At 45.2% G+C, this 16,839-nt stretch overlaps 1 protein-coding gene across 1 annotated transcript in view; it reads right to left on the bottom strand.

The window, feature by feature from the left end:
• The window catches only part of lama1 (laminin, alpha 1), a 274,266-nt gene that overhangs the window by 17,817 nt on the left and 239,610 nt on the right, over nt 1-16,839 (bottom strand). The window contains exons 54-57 of the mRNA XM_052022961.1: nt 13,501-13,652; nt 12,086-12,271; nt 3,833-4,031; nt 1,648-1,760 (exon numbers count right to left, since the gene is read on the bottom strand). Coding sequence (XP_051878921.1) covers nt 1,648-1,760; nt 3,833-4,031; nt 12,086-12,271; nt 13,501-13,652 — 650 coding nt within the window. The remainder of the gene's footprint in view (nt 1-1,647; nt 1,761-3,832; nt 4,032-12,085; nt 12,272-13,500; nt 13,653-16,839) is intronic.

The following is a 16,839-nucleotide window of genomic DNA, read 5'->3' as shown; positions in this document are numbered from 1 at the left end:
TCTTAAAGTGGGGGGATAGGGGAGGATGCAGGATGGAAGTAAGTTGTGGATAGTGGAGTGGAGTGGCGTGCAGTAGGCTTGTAGAGATGGAGGAGGGCACTTCTGTCCCCGAAACACAGCTAGGAAAGGCACTTCACACGAACTGCTGGAGAAACTCAGTGGATCAGGCAGCATCTATGGAGGGAAATAGACAGTTGATGTTTTGGGCCAAGACCCTTCATCAGGACTGGAAAGAGGGCAGAAGCCAGAATAAAAAGGTGGTGGGGGGGAAGGGAGAGGAGCATGAGCTGGCGGGTGATAGGTGGAGGTAGGGGGGAGAGGGAAGGTAGGTAGGTGGGGGAGTGGGGGGGGGGAAGTGGGAATGATGCAAGAAGTCGGGAGGTGGTAGGTGGAAGAGGCAAAGGGCTGAAGGTTCCTGATCCGAGAGGACAGTAGACCATGGGATAAAGGGAAGGAGGTGGGGAACCAGAGGGAGGAAGGTGTGGGTGATGGGCAGGTCATGAAGGTGGGGAAGGGGAAAGGGAAGGGGAAACAGAAGGGGTAAAGGGACCAGAGGGACAAGGGGGGGGGGGGGGAAACAGAGGGGAGTGGTGACTGGAAGTTAGAGAAGTTGATGTTGAAAGGCACTTTACTGACTGAGCTCTGCCCACTGCTTCACACTACCCAAGTTCTACCCACTGAAAAGGATAAACATGTAATTCCAGTCTCTTAAAGCTTGGAACCGGCTGAACTTTCTCCTGAGAAATGGGTCGAGAATGGACTAATTGCACCAATTTGAGGTAGATTTAATTTTTACAAATATCTTACCTTCCCCCCTGAGAAGCCAACCTGTTCTGGGGGCTAAAGCTACCCGCTGGAAAACCTCACTAGTGGATCCATCACCTTTTTCAGTACGTATCACATATCCATCTTCTTTAAGTATCATTAATCTAAACTGGAGTCTCCAAAAAATTAACCAATTCTCTAACCATTAGGACTGCACATGATTATTCAGGATAATAGAGACAAGCAGACCAAAATCAGTCCACTACAAGTATGCTATTTAATGACCTTTCACTGCATCAGGCGCAAGGGCTTCCTCTGCTGGGTAACAGGTAGAAAAACAGTTGTATCTTGTAATAAAAATAACATTGGCGATTCAGAGAAGAAAGACTTAATAAGTGTCTTGCTTTGCACTCCCAACCTGGCTTACAGCCAAGGTACAATTCCACAGGAAAGATGTGGAATTTGTGCTCAGTCAATTTGTGCACAGCAAGTTCCCACAAGCAGCAACATTATAATAAGGGTATCATCTTTTTGATTGATTTTGGATAAAGGATGAATATTGGCCAGGGATCTGCTCTTGTTAAAATAATGCCCAGGATCTGTTATGTTCATCTGGTGAAGCAGATAGAATTGTGGTTTGGTATTTCATCCAGAAAAGTGTCCATTGAAGTGCAGCACCCTCTTAGTACTGCAATAAAGGAACAGCCTAGACTTTTCAGTTGAAGTCTCAGAGTATGACTTGAAACCATAAACTCAGAAGTGACAATGCCATTCATTGAGCCATTATAAATACCTTCAAATGTCCTTTTGAAGATAAGCTTAAAATCATTCTCCAGTAAAGGTTATTTATAGCCTTCACATCTATCATAGAAAATTACTTACTTCCTCTTCACTGTGTTCTCATCAAGGGAAAGAATCATGTGGCTGCCCCGGGCAAGACCAAATTGGTAAGCTTTGGGAATAATGGCTGGTAACTCCTCTGTTGCACACTGCACCTGTTGACCAGAAATGACATTTACCAATGAAAGTGTTGTCAGGAATACATTTGCTTTCATTCTTCTTTATAGGAACGCCATTCAGGAAGATGCACTGGCATAGATGTGCCAGCCTTTGCTAGTGTGGTCTGAGCCAGCCTGAATTGTTCATGAGACCCTCTCAGAACACATCACCTCCTGCATCTTTCCCCGGCCAACACCCAGAGAAATGTCCTCACCACTGGAAGATGAATCGCTTCTTCATAAACTTCAGAAACTTACCAGCAGCCTGCTAAGCTTCATTTTGACCCTTTCCAAAGCCTCCACAAACCTCCACGCTCCATTTCTCATCCTATCTCTCAAACTCCAGTGGCAGAAGGGTTGATAACCAGAGGACATGGATATATGGTAATTAACCAAAAATTAATGCATGAGGCTATCAACACATTCCTTCACACAGTCAGTGATGCCTGAAAGGAAGGTGGAAACACATCCGAGAGTATAAGTACTTGAAGGGAAAATATTTACTGGATAATGTAGATAAAGGATTGATTTAACAGCTCAAAAGAGCCAGCGCAGATTTGATAGTCTGAATAGGTCCCCTCTCTTCTGAACCACAGGTACAGGCCCTTCAGCACAATGTCTGTACTGAACACGATCCTGAATTAAACTAATTCTCTTCTGCCTGCACATAATCCATATCCCTCCATCCCCTGCATATTCATCTGTCTATCCAACAGCCTCTTAAATGCCAATATTGCATCTGCTTCCAGCATTACCCCCGGCAGCCCATTCCAAGCACCTACCACTGTCGATGTAAAAAAACTTGCCCCAAGCATCTTTGAACATTCCCCCTCTCACCTTAAATGCAGGTTCTCTAGTACTTGACATTTCTACCCTGGGAAAAAGATTATGACTGTCTACCTTATCTTTGCCTCTCATATTCTTATGAACCTCTAACAGTTCTCCCCTCTGCCTCTGACGTTCCAGAGAAAACAACCCAAGTTTGTCCAACCTCTCCTTATATAACTCATGCCCTCTAAAGCAGCAGCATCCTGGTAAGCCTCATTTCAACCCTTTCCATAGCCTCCACAAACCTCCACTCTCCATTTCTCATTCTATCTCTCATACTTCCATGACACAGAAGATGGCTTTTAGGTCCACTGAGCACACCAATCAATCTCATTCTTTCACTTATCTCCCTGCAACCTATTCTCCCTCAATTTTCCCCAGTTACCTAGGGGTAATTAACAATAGCCAATTATCATACCAGCACATCTTTGGCGTGTGTAAAGAAACTGAGGCAGGTGCAGAAACTCATGTGGTCATGGGAAGAGCACGCAAACTCCACACTGACAGCACTGGACATAGGATCAAGCCTGAGTCACTGCAACTGTGCAGCAGCACCAACTGCTGTGCCAATGTGTCACTCTGTGATTCACCACCAACAGGGGGCAACTTGCTGACACCACATCACTCTGAGCTAAATAAATACAAGTATTTTGGAAAGCTGCAATATTTCAGTTCAATTTGAAGCAGGAGGTTTTCAGATTACAGTCAGTTTTGGAATGCAGCAATGAGGAGAAGCACTGTTGCCCATGATAAGCCAGTGTGTGTAATGTGCTGGATGTACTTATATGGCAAGACCTGTCACACTTGGCTAAGAATTAGCCTTTCCTCAAAAGCAATTGCAAGAGCTCCTCTTCTGGGTTGCTAGTTTTTAATATTGCATCAACGTGAGTACACATATCTGTGTTCACCTTACATTAAAAAGATTCAAAATACCAGGTTAGTAAAGCTCCCAGGCTCCATGATCACTGCAAACGTGCTTGGAGAGGTCCCATACTGGGTACAAGTGCAATGGAACTACCTGGCAGAGGTGGGCTCAAAACCCATCAACTAGTTTGCTTAAGATCTTGGTCACTGAGGTTTAGGTGATATTGTCACTTTCATATTGAATCGCATACAATACTACTTCGTTTCATGTTAACCCAAATTGATAGCCTTGATCATCCAAATACTCTTTCTGTGAATTTAATCAAATGGAAGCAAAAGTTTTTGACTGCATGGAGTTGCTATTACAAAATCCTTACAGCTTTCTTGTTGGAAGGAGAGCTGTGGGTTGTGGTAGAGGAACTTAGTGAGTTTTCAGGTGGCTCTATGGGTTGAACAGTAGGCTGAAGTGCAAGCTCGAAGTCTCTCTCATCTGGTGCAGTCCTCGGTCTCTCTGAAAGCAGGCAGCTGTCCAGATCGATATTCTGGTACTTCAGAGCACCACTGAAATCTAACAACCTGGGATTAGAAAAGAATTTTCTTTTAAATTGCATAGGATTCAGTAGCAATTGGCATAAAACACATTATTTCACAGCAAGTGATTACAGGGGAGTGATTTGTACAGCTAATGCCACTTAATGATGTGCAATCTTTCTGCCAGTTGTTTTTAAAGATGTAATTTATATTTAGGTGTAACAGGACTGGATTTACCAGCTGCTAGTATTTTAAAAGAGATGGTGTTGTTCAAAGTGTGACAAGACAATTCAAGTTTTATGGTTTATGCCCTGGTGCTTTTCATCAACTGATCATAAAGTGTTACTGGTAACAATAGCTTCTCTGTTATGGGCGACCTAGCAGAAAATGTTACTGTGATGTGATATTGTGGAACTCAGAACATAGCTAGAGGGCCACTCGTGACTCATTTCCCCCCTTATTTGTGGTGGTTGCTGCTTTGGATGAGATTTTGGTCATACCCCTGTTCAGGTATGGGATCCTGCAGGAACTCAAACTCACTACAGCTTTTCCTCTAAGCGATGGATAGTTTTGACAGATTAACATCCACATCATATGGTTAGTATATGTAGTTATATTTGAGGGTGACACAGTGGTGACTCGAGTTACTGCTTCACAGTTCAAGTGTTCCGGGTTCAACCCTGACCACTGGTGCTGTTTGAAGTTTGCATGTTCTCCCTGTGAGTGTATGGGTTACTCCCTGAATACTCCAGTTTCCTCCCACATCCAAGAACATGGAGGTTAGTAGGTTATTTGACCATTGTAAATTGCTCCTAACCTGTTGGTGAATGACAGAATCTGGAAGGAGAAGATGGGAATGCAGAGAGAAAAGGTTACAGTGAAAATGAGTGTGAGAAAGGGATTGCTCTGTACGCTGGCATAGATTCAAAGGGACAAATGAGTGTGAGAAAGGGATTGCTCTGTACGCTGGCACAGATTCAAAGGGACAAATGCTCTACTTCCACGTCAATGACCAAACATGAAATATATCCATCCCATGGTTTCAATGGCATTATTTCTGCACTGTTACTTTCATCAAGGCTGTCCTAAGGGCTTTACAGCCAATGAAATACTGTTGTATTATTGCAAACATAGCACCCAATTTGCCCACAACAAACTCTCACCAACATCAATCAAATAATAATCAAAAATGTTGATTGAGGGATAAATATTGACTGGGATGAAGGGAATTCTTCTACCAGTTATGTAAAATGGCAGAATGGATTATTTTCTGTTCACTTGAGGAGACAGAGTACAGGGCCTCAGTTTAATGGTTTATTTGGAAGGCAGTAACTCTGACAGTGTATCACTCCCTCCATGTTGCATTAGAATTTCAGTCTGGATGTTTTTGCTCAAGTCTTGGAGTGGGACCTCAACCCATAACTTTCTGACTTCAAGGTGGAAATGCTACCAATTGAACCTCTGTGATAACAAAACCTTCTACAGCGCTGTCTGTTTGAGATCAACAAAGAAGGGAGGGAGGCAGCATAAAGGAAATTACAGACCTATTAGTCTGACATCGGTGGTGGGAAAGTTATTGGAATCGATCCTCAAGGATGAGGTTATGGAATACCTAGAGGCGCAAGGCAAGATAGGCCCAAGCCAGCATGGTTTCATGAGGGGAAGATCCTGCCTGACCAACCTATTGGAGTTTTTTGAGGAAATTTCAGGTAGGGTGGATAAGGGAGAGGCTGTGGATGTTGTGTATTTAGACTTTCAAAAGGCCTTCGACAAGGCGCCGCACAAGAGGCCGGTTAATAAGATGAGAGCTCATGGAATTACAGGTAGGATATTGGAATGGGTGGAGCATTGGCTGGTAGGCAGAAAGCAAAGGGTGGGAATAAAGGGATCCTGTTCTGGTTGGCTACCAGTTATTAGTGGTGTTCCGCAGGGGTCGGTGTTGGGGTCACTTCTTTTTACTTTGTAAATTAATGATTTGGATTATGGAGTAAATGGTTTTGTGGCCAAGTTTGTGGACAACACTAAGATAGGTTCAGGAGTGGGAGTACTGAAGAAATAGGAAGGTTGCAGAAAGACTTAGGTAGTTTAGGAGAATGGGCAAAGAAATGGCAGATGAGATTCAATGTTGAGAAATGTGCAGTTGTACACTTTGGAAAAAGAAATAAACAGGCAGATTATTATCTAGATGGGGAGAAAATTCAAAGTACAGAAGTACAAAGGGACTTGGGGGTACTCGTGCAGGTTACCCTAAAGGTTAACCACCAGGTCGGATCGGCGAATGTCATGTTAACATTCATTTCGAGAGGTACCATAGAACCATACAGCACAAAACAGGCCCTTCGGCCCACTATGTTGTGCCGTCCATCAGACCACCCTCACACTACTTAACCCCTTCCTCCCGCATATCCCTCTATCTCACATTCCTCCATATGCCTATCCAACAAGCTCTTGAACCTGTTCATTGTATCTGCCTCCACCACCACCCCAGGCAGTGCATTCCATGCACCAACCACTCTCTGGGTGAAAAACCTCCCTCTGACATCTCCCCTGGACCTCCCACCCATAACCTTAAAGCCATGACCTCTCGTCTTGAGCATTGGTGCCCTGGGAAGGAGGCGCTGACTGTCTACTCTATCTATTCCTCTCAATATTTTATATACCTCTGTCATGTCTCCTCTCATCCTCCTCCTTTCCAGTGAATAAAGCCCTAGCACCTTAAGCCTCTCCTCATATTCAATACTCTCCAATCCAGGCAGCATCCTAGTAAATCTCCTCTGCACCCTCTCCAATGCCTCCACATCCTTCCTATAATGAGGCGACCAGAACTGAACACAGTACTCTAAGTGTGGCCTAACTAGAGTTTTGTAAAGCTGCATCATCACCTCGCGGCTCTTAAACTCAATCCCGCGATTTATGAAAGCCAACATCCCATTGGCCTTCTTAACTGTTCTTTCCACCTGTGAGGCAACTTTCAATGAACTGTGAATATGAACCCCCAGATCCCTCTGCTCCTCCACACTGTCAAGTACCTTGCCATTCACCCAGTACTCTGCCCTGGAGTTTGTCCTTCCAAAGTGTACCACCTCACACTTCTCCGGATTGAACTCCATCTGCCACTTGTCAGCCCAGCTCTGCATCCCATCAATATCCCTCTGTAAGCTCCGACAGCCCTCCACACTATCCACAACACCGCCTACCTTAGTGTCGTCTGCAAACTTACTAACCCAGCCCTCCACCCCCTCATCCAAGTCATCTATAAATATCACAAAAAGTAGAGGTCCCAGAACCGATCCCTGTGCGACACCACTAGTCACTGCCTTCCAATCCGAGGGCACTCCTTCCACCACAACCCTCTGCTTTCTACATGCAAGCCAATTCCTAATCCACACAGCCAAGCTTCCTTGGATCCCTTGGCCTCTGACCTTCTGAAGAAGCCTACCATGAGGAACCTTATCAAACGCCTTACTAAAATCCATGTAAACCACATCCACCGCACTGCCCTCATCAATCTTCCTGGTCACCTCCTCAAAGAACTCTATCAGGCTGTGAGGCAAGATCTTCCTTCACAAAGCCATGCTGGCTGTCCCTAATCAGTCCATGATTCTCAAGGTGTTCATAAATCCTATCCCTTAGAATCCTTTCTAACAGCTTACCCACCACAGACGTGAGACTCACCGGTCTATAATTCCCTGGCCTATCCCTATTACCTGTTCTGAACAAGGAGACAACATTCGCAACCCTCCAATCCTCCGGCACCACCCCCGTAGACAATGAGGACTCAAAGATCCTTACCAGCGGTTCAGCAATCTCCTCCCTAGCCTCTCAAAGCAGCCTGGGGAAAATCCCGTCAGGCCCCGGAGAGTTATCTGTATTAATATTATTTAACAACTTCAACATATCCTCCCTCTTGATATCAACAACCTCGAGAACATTACCCCTACCAGCACTCCCTTCTGCATCATCAAGACCCCTCTCCCTGGTGAATACCGAAGAGAAGTACTCATCGAGAACTTCTCCCACTTCCGCCACTTCCAGGCAAATTCTCCCACCTTTGTCCTTAATCGGACCTACCTTCACCCTAGCCATCCTCCTACCCTTCACGTACTTGAAAAAGGCCTTGGGATTTTCCTTAACTCTACTAGCCAAAGCCTTTTCATGTCCCCTTCTAGCTCTCCTCAGCCCTTTCTTAAGTTCCTTCCTTGCTACCCTATATTCCTCACGGGCCCTGTCTGAACCTTGCTGCTTATACCTCACGTATGCTACCTTCTTCTCCCTAACAAGTCGTTCCACCTCTCTTGTCACCAACGGTTCCTTCACCCTGCCATTCCTTCTCTGCCTCACCGGGACATATTTATCCCTAACATCTTGCATAAGATCCCTGAACATCGACCACATCTCCATGGTACATTTTCCTTCAAAAAGGACATCCCAATTTACAATCCCAAGTTCTCTCCTTATAGCCTCATAGTTAGCCCTTCCCCAATTGAAAAACCTCTTGTCCTCTCTGCACCTGTCCCTGTCCATGATAATTTTAAAGGTTATGGAGCAATGGTCACTGTCCCCCAAATGCTCACCCACCAATAGATCCTTCACCTGTCCCGGTTCATTTCCTAAAACTAGATCTAACATGGCATTCCCTCTAGTCGGCCCGTCAACATACTGCGTCAGGAATCCCTCCTGAACACATTTAACAAATTCCGTCCCATCTAAACCTTTGGCACTAAGCAGGTTCCAGTCTATATTTGGGAAGTTGAAGTCTCCCATTATAACAACATTGTTATTTCTGCTTCTCTCCAAACACTGCCTGCTAATCTGCTCCTCTATATCTCTACTGCTACCGGGGGGCCTATAGAATACTCCCAGTAGAGTAACTGCTCCTTTCTTGTTCCTTAATTCCACCCATACGGACTCTAGAGATGATCCTTCTACAACATCCATCTTTTCCACAGCGGTAACAGTGTCCCTGACCAGTATCGCCACCCCTCCCCCTCTTCTCCCCCCTTCCCTATCCCTCTTAAAACACCGAAAACCAGGAATATTCAATATCCACTCCTCTCCTGACGTCAGCCACATCTCAGTAATAGCCACGATATCGTAGTCCCCCATACTTATCCAAGCCCTCAGTTCATCCCCCTTATTCCTGACACTTCTTGCATTTAAGTAAACACACTTCAGTCCATCTACCTTACTACTTTTATAGCCTGTATTCTGCTTCTCCTTCCCCAAAGCCTCTACCTGTTTGATCTAACTTTTCCCCATTCCCTTCTTCCTCTGACCTACTCCTCCGGTTCCCTTCCCCTCACAAACTAGTTTAAACCCTCCCGAACCACCACTAGCAAACCTCGCTGCAAGGATATTGGCCCCCTTCTGGTTCGGGTGTAACCCGTCCTCTCTGTACAGGTCCCACCTTCCCGAGAAGAGATCCCACTGATCCAGAAATCTAAAACCCTCCCTCCTGCACCAGCTTCTCAGCCACGCATTTATCTGCCACCTCCTCCTATTCCTACCTTCACTATCACGTGGCACTGGCAGCAATCCCGAGATTGCTACCCTTGAGGTCCTGTTCCTCAACTTTCTGCCTAGCTCCCTGAACTCACTCTTCAGGACCTCATCCCCCTTCCTACCTATGTCGTTGGTGCCAATATGGACCACAACTTCTAGCTGCTCTCCCTCCCACTCATGAATTCTGTGGACCCGATCAGTGACATCCCGGACCCTGGCACCTGGGAGGCAACATACCATCCGGGACTCATGCTCACTGCCACAGAACCTCCTGTCTGTTTCCCTGACTATCGAGTCCCCTATCACTACCGCATGTCTCTTTCCCACCCTTCCCTTCTGAGCAGCAGTACCAGTCCCAGTGCCAGAGACCTGGTAACTGCAGCTAGGCCCCTGCAGGTCATCCCCCTCAACAGCTTCCAAGGCAGAAAACTTGTTACTGAGGGGAACAGCCTCCGGGGTTCTCTGTCCTGTCTGCCTGCCTGATTTCTTCTTCCTCTTCCCTCCCCTGACAGTCACCATTTTATCTGCCTCCTGAACCTCAGATGTACCTACCCTAAGGGGGGGTGACTGTCACCTGATGCACCATGTCTACATAACTCTCTCCCTCCCTTATGCTGCGCAGTGTTTGTAGCTGCGACTCCAGCTCATCAACTCTGAGCCGAAGTTCGTCCAGCCTCAAGCACTTACTGCAGATGTGGCCATCTTGGACCGCAGCAAGGTCCACGAGTTCCCACAGGTATAAAGTATAAAAGTAAGGAAGTGTTGATGAGGCTCTATGGGGCACTGGTGAGGCCTCATTTGGAGTACTGTGTGCAGTTTGGGCCCCGTATCTTAGGAAGATGTACTGATGTTGGAGAAGGTTCAGAAAGGATTTACGAGGATGATTCCCGCAATGAAAGGCTTACTTATGATGAGTGTTTGTCGGCTCTTGGACTGTATTCATTGGAGTACAGAAGAATGAGAGGGGACCACATAGAAACATTTAGAATGTTGAAAGGACTGGACAGAGTAGATGTGGTTAAGCTGTTTCCCCTGGTGGCTGAGTCCAGGACTAGAGGGCACAATCTTAGAATTAGAGGGTACCGGTTTAAAACAGAAATGAGGAGAGATTTCTTTAGCCAGAGGGTAGTGAAATTATGGAATTCTTTGCCACGTACAGCTGTGGAGGCCCAATCACTGGGGGCGTTTAAGGAGGAGATTGATGGGTATCTAATTAGTCAAGGTATCAAGGGATATGGGGATAAGGCCAGAAATTGGGGCTAGATAGGAATAGTATTAGTTTAGCTCATGGAGCAGATTCAATGGGCTGTATGGCCTACTTCTGCTCCTTTGTATTGTGATCTTGTGAAAGTCATTTCCCATCTTTTCTGATGCTTAGACTATCAGGTTGTGGTGTAGGTAGCAGTTGAATGGGATGAAGGAGTCACTCACTCCTTTCCCAGACTGTTAGGTGGGTCATCCGGGAAATGCTGGCAGAGCTCTCTTTAAGTATGCGGATCAATGGCATCTTCACCCGTCCTGCTGTTGGTGCCTGAGGCAGACAGGATGGCAACGATGACTTTCCAGCCAGGCAAAACCGCCAGGGCCAGAGAAGGTCCAGGGAGGTCAGGTTTAAAATTAAAGTGTTATGATGTGATGGACCTGCTCCCATTTCTACCTGGTTTTAACTTTGGTTGAAGTACAGAGCAGAAAGTAGAACAGTACATAGGAAGTAGAACAGTACAGCACAGGAACAGACCCTTCGGCCCACAATGTCTGTGCCAAACATAGAACAGTACAGCACAGAACGGGCCCTTTGGCCCACAATATTGTGCCGACATAGCTATTCCCTCCTACCTACAGAATGCTCATATCCCTCCATTTTCCTCTTATTCATGTACCCATCCAAGTCCCTCTTAAAAGCCCCCAGTGAATTTGCCTCTACCACCCTATCAGACAAGGCATTCCAGGCATCCACCACTCTCAGTAAAAAAACATAACCCTCACGCCTGTTCTGAACCTACCCCCTCACCTTAAATGCATGATACATGATACCAATTTAAACTAAATCTCTCCTGTCTGTACATGATCCATAGCCCTCCATTCTCTGCAGATTCATGTGTCTATCTAAAAGCCCCTTAAACAACATTATTGTATATGCTTCCACTGCAGCCCACTCCAGGCACCCAGCACACACTGTGTAAAAATCTTGCCCCGCACATGTCCTTTAAACTTGCCCCCTCTCACCTTAAATACGTGTCCTCTAGTATTTGACATTTCTTCCCTGGGAGAAAGATTCCGACTGACTACCCTATCTATGTTTCTCATAATTTTATAAACTTCTATCAGGTCTCCTCTCAACCTCCTATGCTCCAGGTAGGTAAAGTGGTAAATGTAGGTAAAGGTCACAAGACTTAAAGTAGAAGGTATCTTCATGTCCCCATTTAATTGATCCTTTGGAGGGCAAACTACCACATCAAGCACTGTAAGGCAAGAAGACCTCAAGCTTTTTGTCACAAACTTTCTACAAACAGATTCATTACCTGTGGTTCACACTGCCCTGAACTCCAGGTGTAACATGAGCACAGTGCTGGTCAGATGGAATTATGGAAACTTACTCAGTATTGAGGACCAGGTTCTTGATGCAGCCCCTGAATGATCTTGTTATCTTAAGGACAATAGCGCCCTCTCCAGTAGGAACTCCACCAGCATACAGTCTGGTAATGTTCAATGGACTGCTGTCTGCCGAGGACCCAAGCCTCATTTCAAGTAAATTCCCTTCATCAATCTGTAATGTTATTATCCTGAAAGAGAGAAGCAAGGGGAGTTTAACATTCAAAATCAAGATGTCAAAGGGGACCCTGTACACCCACCTCCCGTATTATGTATCCTACTATTTCAGATACGGTAGTGTAGCGGCTAGCGCAATACTATTACAGTGCCAGCGACCTGGGTTCAATTCCGGACGCTGTCTGTAAGGAGTTTGTACGTTCTCCCTGTGTCTGCGTGGGTTTCCTCCGGGTGCTCCAGTTTCCTCCCACATTCCAAAGACGTACAGGTTAGGAAGTTGTGGCCATGCTATGTTGGCGCCGGAAGCGTGGCGACACTTGCGGGCTGCCCCCAGAACACACTACACAAAAGATGCATTTCACTGTGTGTTTTGATGTACATGTGAATAATAAAGGTATCTTAGTCTTATCTTAGTTTTAGACATTTATGTAATAAATACTACTAAGTTTAGTATCTTACCTTAGTTTTAGATATTTATGGACAGAAGAGGCCCAGAAACTGCATTGTGAACTGTTGGGTTTCTCAGGTTAAAATGAGGTATGGAAGGGTCCAATATAGCACATGCCCGCTCACACTGCTCAAGGAGAGAGCCGTGGGCAGTGTGATTAGTGGGCACTGGAATCTCTCAATGCAAGTGGGCTTCCTCACATCTTTTTTGGCCCCTTTAGAGAAGTGGATTGTGACCGACTCTAGACCAGGGAGGTGTTGAAGAAAGCCACAGAGGATGCCATTATACAGGTGTAAAAGGAAAAGCTACTTACCTGCAAGTGGAACAGAGGTTGGAGGAGGAGGAGAGTTGCTGGCTACACTTTGAAACCACTGGCCTCTTTGTAAGCCATCCCCAACATCTCTGTGCTGCCTCTCTAGTGTCATAATGGACCACCTAATGTGGTGACATTGACACAAACCAGAAGGCCTCATAGTTTAAACTCTGAGTGCTCATTTCTATGTCAGTCAGCTGTTCTCAGGAGAAGGCACTAAATGTTCCCAATTGAGTTCATAAAACATTCAGGAAGCTTATTTTTTTTTTTAAAAGTGCCAGTTCACACAGATGTGTTTACAGTTGTGCTACCACCGCTGGACTGATCAAAGTGATGGCACTGATTTCTGTATCTGATTGTTGGCTTGCTGTTCAGGCCAAGAAATGAAATGCAGTGTAAGAAAACCTGCCCTTTCAACTTTCTTTCATTTCATTTTGCTAAGTCCTCTGACTTTGGCCGGTTACATGCATGCCAACACACACCTCTTGTTCCTGGTGAGAATGATGGAATGTTCTTGCCCATCACTGTATGTTCCGGATGGGGCTTTGGCAACGAGTCTCCTGGTGCTGACTCCATCTCCAGTGTTTATGTGAGCTTCTACGTGTCCATTAATGATCATAATGCTGAGAAATGGCTGCAGATGTGAAGAAATAATTAGGGAATCCTTAGCTGTGCAAGCAAATAAAAATCCTCCAGTTCTGCATGTTCACACCACGAGCTGTGTGGTAGGCAGGAACATCCCCAGTACTGCCTGCACTACTGACGAGAGCTGCAGTAATCATGAACTCTTCAGTGTTCATGGAAATTTTGACCATCCCCCTAAATGAGGGGGAAGTCAGCAACAACACAGATCATTTAATCCTGATGATGGCATTTTCATTTAGAATATTGCAACAAGATGTGCAACAGGCAGAAATGAAAGAGCACAGAGATTTTGAAAAGCTGTAGGGTTGGGAGATGAGCTTCTGTGAGGGTGACACCATGGAGATATCAGAACACAAGGGTGAGAATTTCTTAAAGGAGGTGCTTCCAGAACAGGAGAATCTACAATTTGGTGAGCACATGGGCGAGGGGTGAACTGGATTTAGTGCGAGCTTTGACATGCAACCCACCCCCAATGTCTCCTTGTTGCTCTCTGTTGTCACACTGTTTCATGATGAAGCCCGTCTTTCATGAGATCATGAGCTACTGTCACAGAACTTCTACAGGTCCACCCCTGCTTACAAATGCTCGACTTGTGTACAGCCCCTGTACATACAAAGGAGCATTTGGGAGACCAGCAGGATGGATTTACGGGTGCTGCGGGGCTGCAGGCAAATTCTGCCATGTGGAAACTCAGTTAGCTGCCATAATTCCGACTTGCAAACTATTCAGGCTGCGAACAGTTCTCAGGAATGGAACCCTGCTGTAACCCGGCGAGTTCCTGCAGCAATTCCTAGACTGTATTGTAGGTCTCTCTCTTGAAAGTAACATATAGGATGCAATAGTAACAGTGCTCGTTCAGACCTGCTGAGTTTCACTTCATCATCACTCTCAAGTGGAGAGAAAACTCACTCAGAGGGGCTACGAAGAAAGAGAAGGAAGAACAAAAGAACTTGAAAAGTGGAAAAGGGAAATGTGAGAAAGGGAGAAAAAAAGGGAAAAATATGAAGAAATGATGACCAATTAAAATCAGCAGCTGCTCTTTACAAGACCTCTGTTAAGCCTGAATTAAATGTTTATACTGTTATATCAGAAATCATGAGTTATGACTGACACAATTTGCCATTTTTAACTATTTTTATGTTTCTGATGAGGTAATGTCTCGGATCAGGCCTTCCATTTGTAATTAGCACAATGCCACCAGTCCTGCCTTCTGCGGTACAGAGGCATACTCACCATTGCCTGTATCGAAGGGTCACTGGAGTGTTCCTGCATTGTGAAAATGATGATGTTTGAATGCTGGAAATGCAGAAACACTGCCATGATACACTGGAATATCCCTCAAACTGAGGGCAGGCATGGTAGTGTAGCAGTCAGCGCAATGCTATTACAGTGCCAGTGACCCGGATTCAATTCCGGCCACTGTCTGTAAGGAGTTTGTACGTTCTCCCCGTGTCTGCATGGGATTCCTCTGGGTCCTCCGGCCTCCTCCCACATTCCAAAGACGTACGGGCTAGGAAGTTGTGGGCATGCTATGTTGGCGTCGGAAGCGTGGCGACACTTGCGGGCTGCCCCCAGAACACACTACGCAAAAGATGTATTTCACTGTGTGTTTCGATGTATGTGTGACTAATAAAGGTATCTTATCTTATCTTGAATTACACTCAGCACTTGCTCATCTCAGCTGTTATAATTTACAGTGATAGAAAGATTAACAGTGGGATCCAGATCAACACAGCAACTGGGTGTATAGGAGTGGAATTGGTGATGCAACACTGGCAGCTTGTGGATAATGCTTCTGCATGCTACTGATATGACTTGTCTTGATTTTCAATAGTTTCAAAGTTATTTACTTTTGTAATTAGGAATTCAAATGATTAAGTAAGAGAAAATGGATTTTACTTTACAGATCAGTGGATGGGAACTAATCGTAATAAAAAATTGAAGAGAAGTTTGCATTAAAATACCATTAAATGCATTTCAAACCAATTAAGTGTATGGAAAGTAATTTCAGATATTCCTCAGAGACTTGACAAGGTACTTCATAAGCCTAAGCTGTTATTTTGTTTAAAGTCATTTGCTTTGTGCATTGTATTCAAAGATGTGGCAAAAATAACAGTCTACATATGCCTTTTTGTTTACTATTAACAAATTAGTATACTTGGAAAGTTCATGCTTTATTCATTTTAACAATAATTTGCACTTATAAAATGGCTTTAGCGTAGCAAAATGACCCAAGGCCCTTCACAGGAATGTTAGCAAAAGTAAAGTGGCCACTATGCAGCATGGAGTCACTCCAGGTCAGGTGGCCAAAACATCGGTCAAAGGAGAAGACTTAAAGAAGAGACGGAGGTAGAGGGGTGGAGAGATTTAGGGGAATTCCTGGCAGGGCTTCAGCAGTTGGAGAAAGGATCAGATAAATCCAAGATCAGGAGGGCAGATTGAGAGGGATGAAGATAAGACAGAGGGCTGTAGGACAGCAGGAGAGGACATGGGGGAGAGAGAGAGAGCGAGAGCGAGGAGATGGCCAGATAGCTAGAGACAGAAAGATAGCTAGAAAAGAGATAGCTAGAGAGAAAGACAGCTGGAAAGAGAAAGAGATAGCTAGAAAGAGAAGGAGATAGTAGAGAGAGATATATAGCTACAGAGAGATAGCTGGATAGACTGCTGGATATTTATGGGAGGATTTGAAAGCAAAGGTTTTTATGGAATCATACACCCAGAGAGAAACCTTTGAGCTTAAATCGTCTGTGCCAGAAGCTATCTAATTGGTTCCATGCTTCTGTCATAGGATCATATTGTACAGCACAGAAAGGGGTCCTTTCGGCCCAACTTGTCCGTGCCAACTCTGATGCCTTTCTACGCTAATCCTATTCTCCTGTACCCCTCTGCTCCCTTCCTTTCTAATTATCTGTCCAAATGTCTTTTAAATGTTGTATATGTACCTACCTCTTCCACCTCCTCTGGCAGCTCATTGCACATACCCACCATCCTCTGTGTGAAAACCTTGCCCCTCAGATCTCCTTTAAATTTCTCCCCTCTCACCTTAAAAGTTATGCCCTCTAGTTTTATGCGCCCCTATCCTGGGAGAAAGACTTTTACTACCTACCCTACCTATGCCCCTCAATCTGATAAACTTCTATAAGGTCACCCCTAAGCCTCCTATGCTCCAGTGAGAA

Source organism: Pristis pectinata, chromosome 9 (assembly GCF_009764475.1).
Source record: "Pristis pectinata isolate sPriPec2 chromosome 9, sPriPec2.1.pri, whole genome shotgun sequence".
Classification (NCBI taxonomy): domain Eukaryota; kingdom Metazoa; phylum Chordata; class Chondrichthyes; order Rhinopristiformes; family Pristidae; genus Pristis; species Pristis pectinata.
This window is presented reverse-complemented; position numbering and strand designations above follow the sequence as displayed.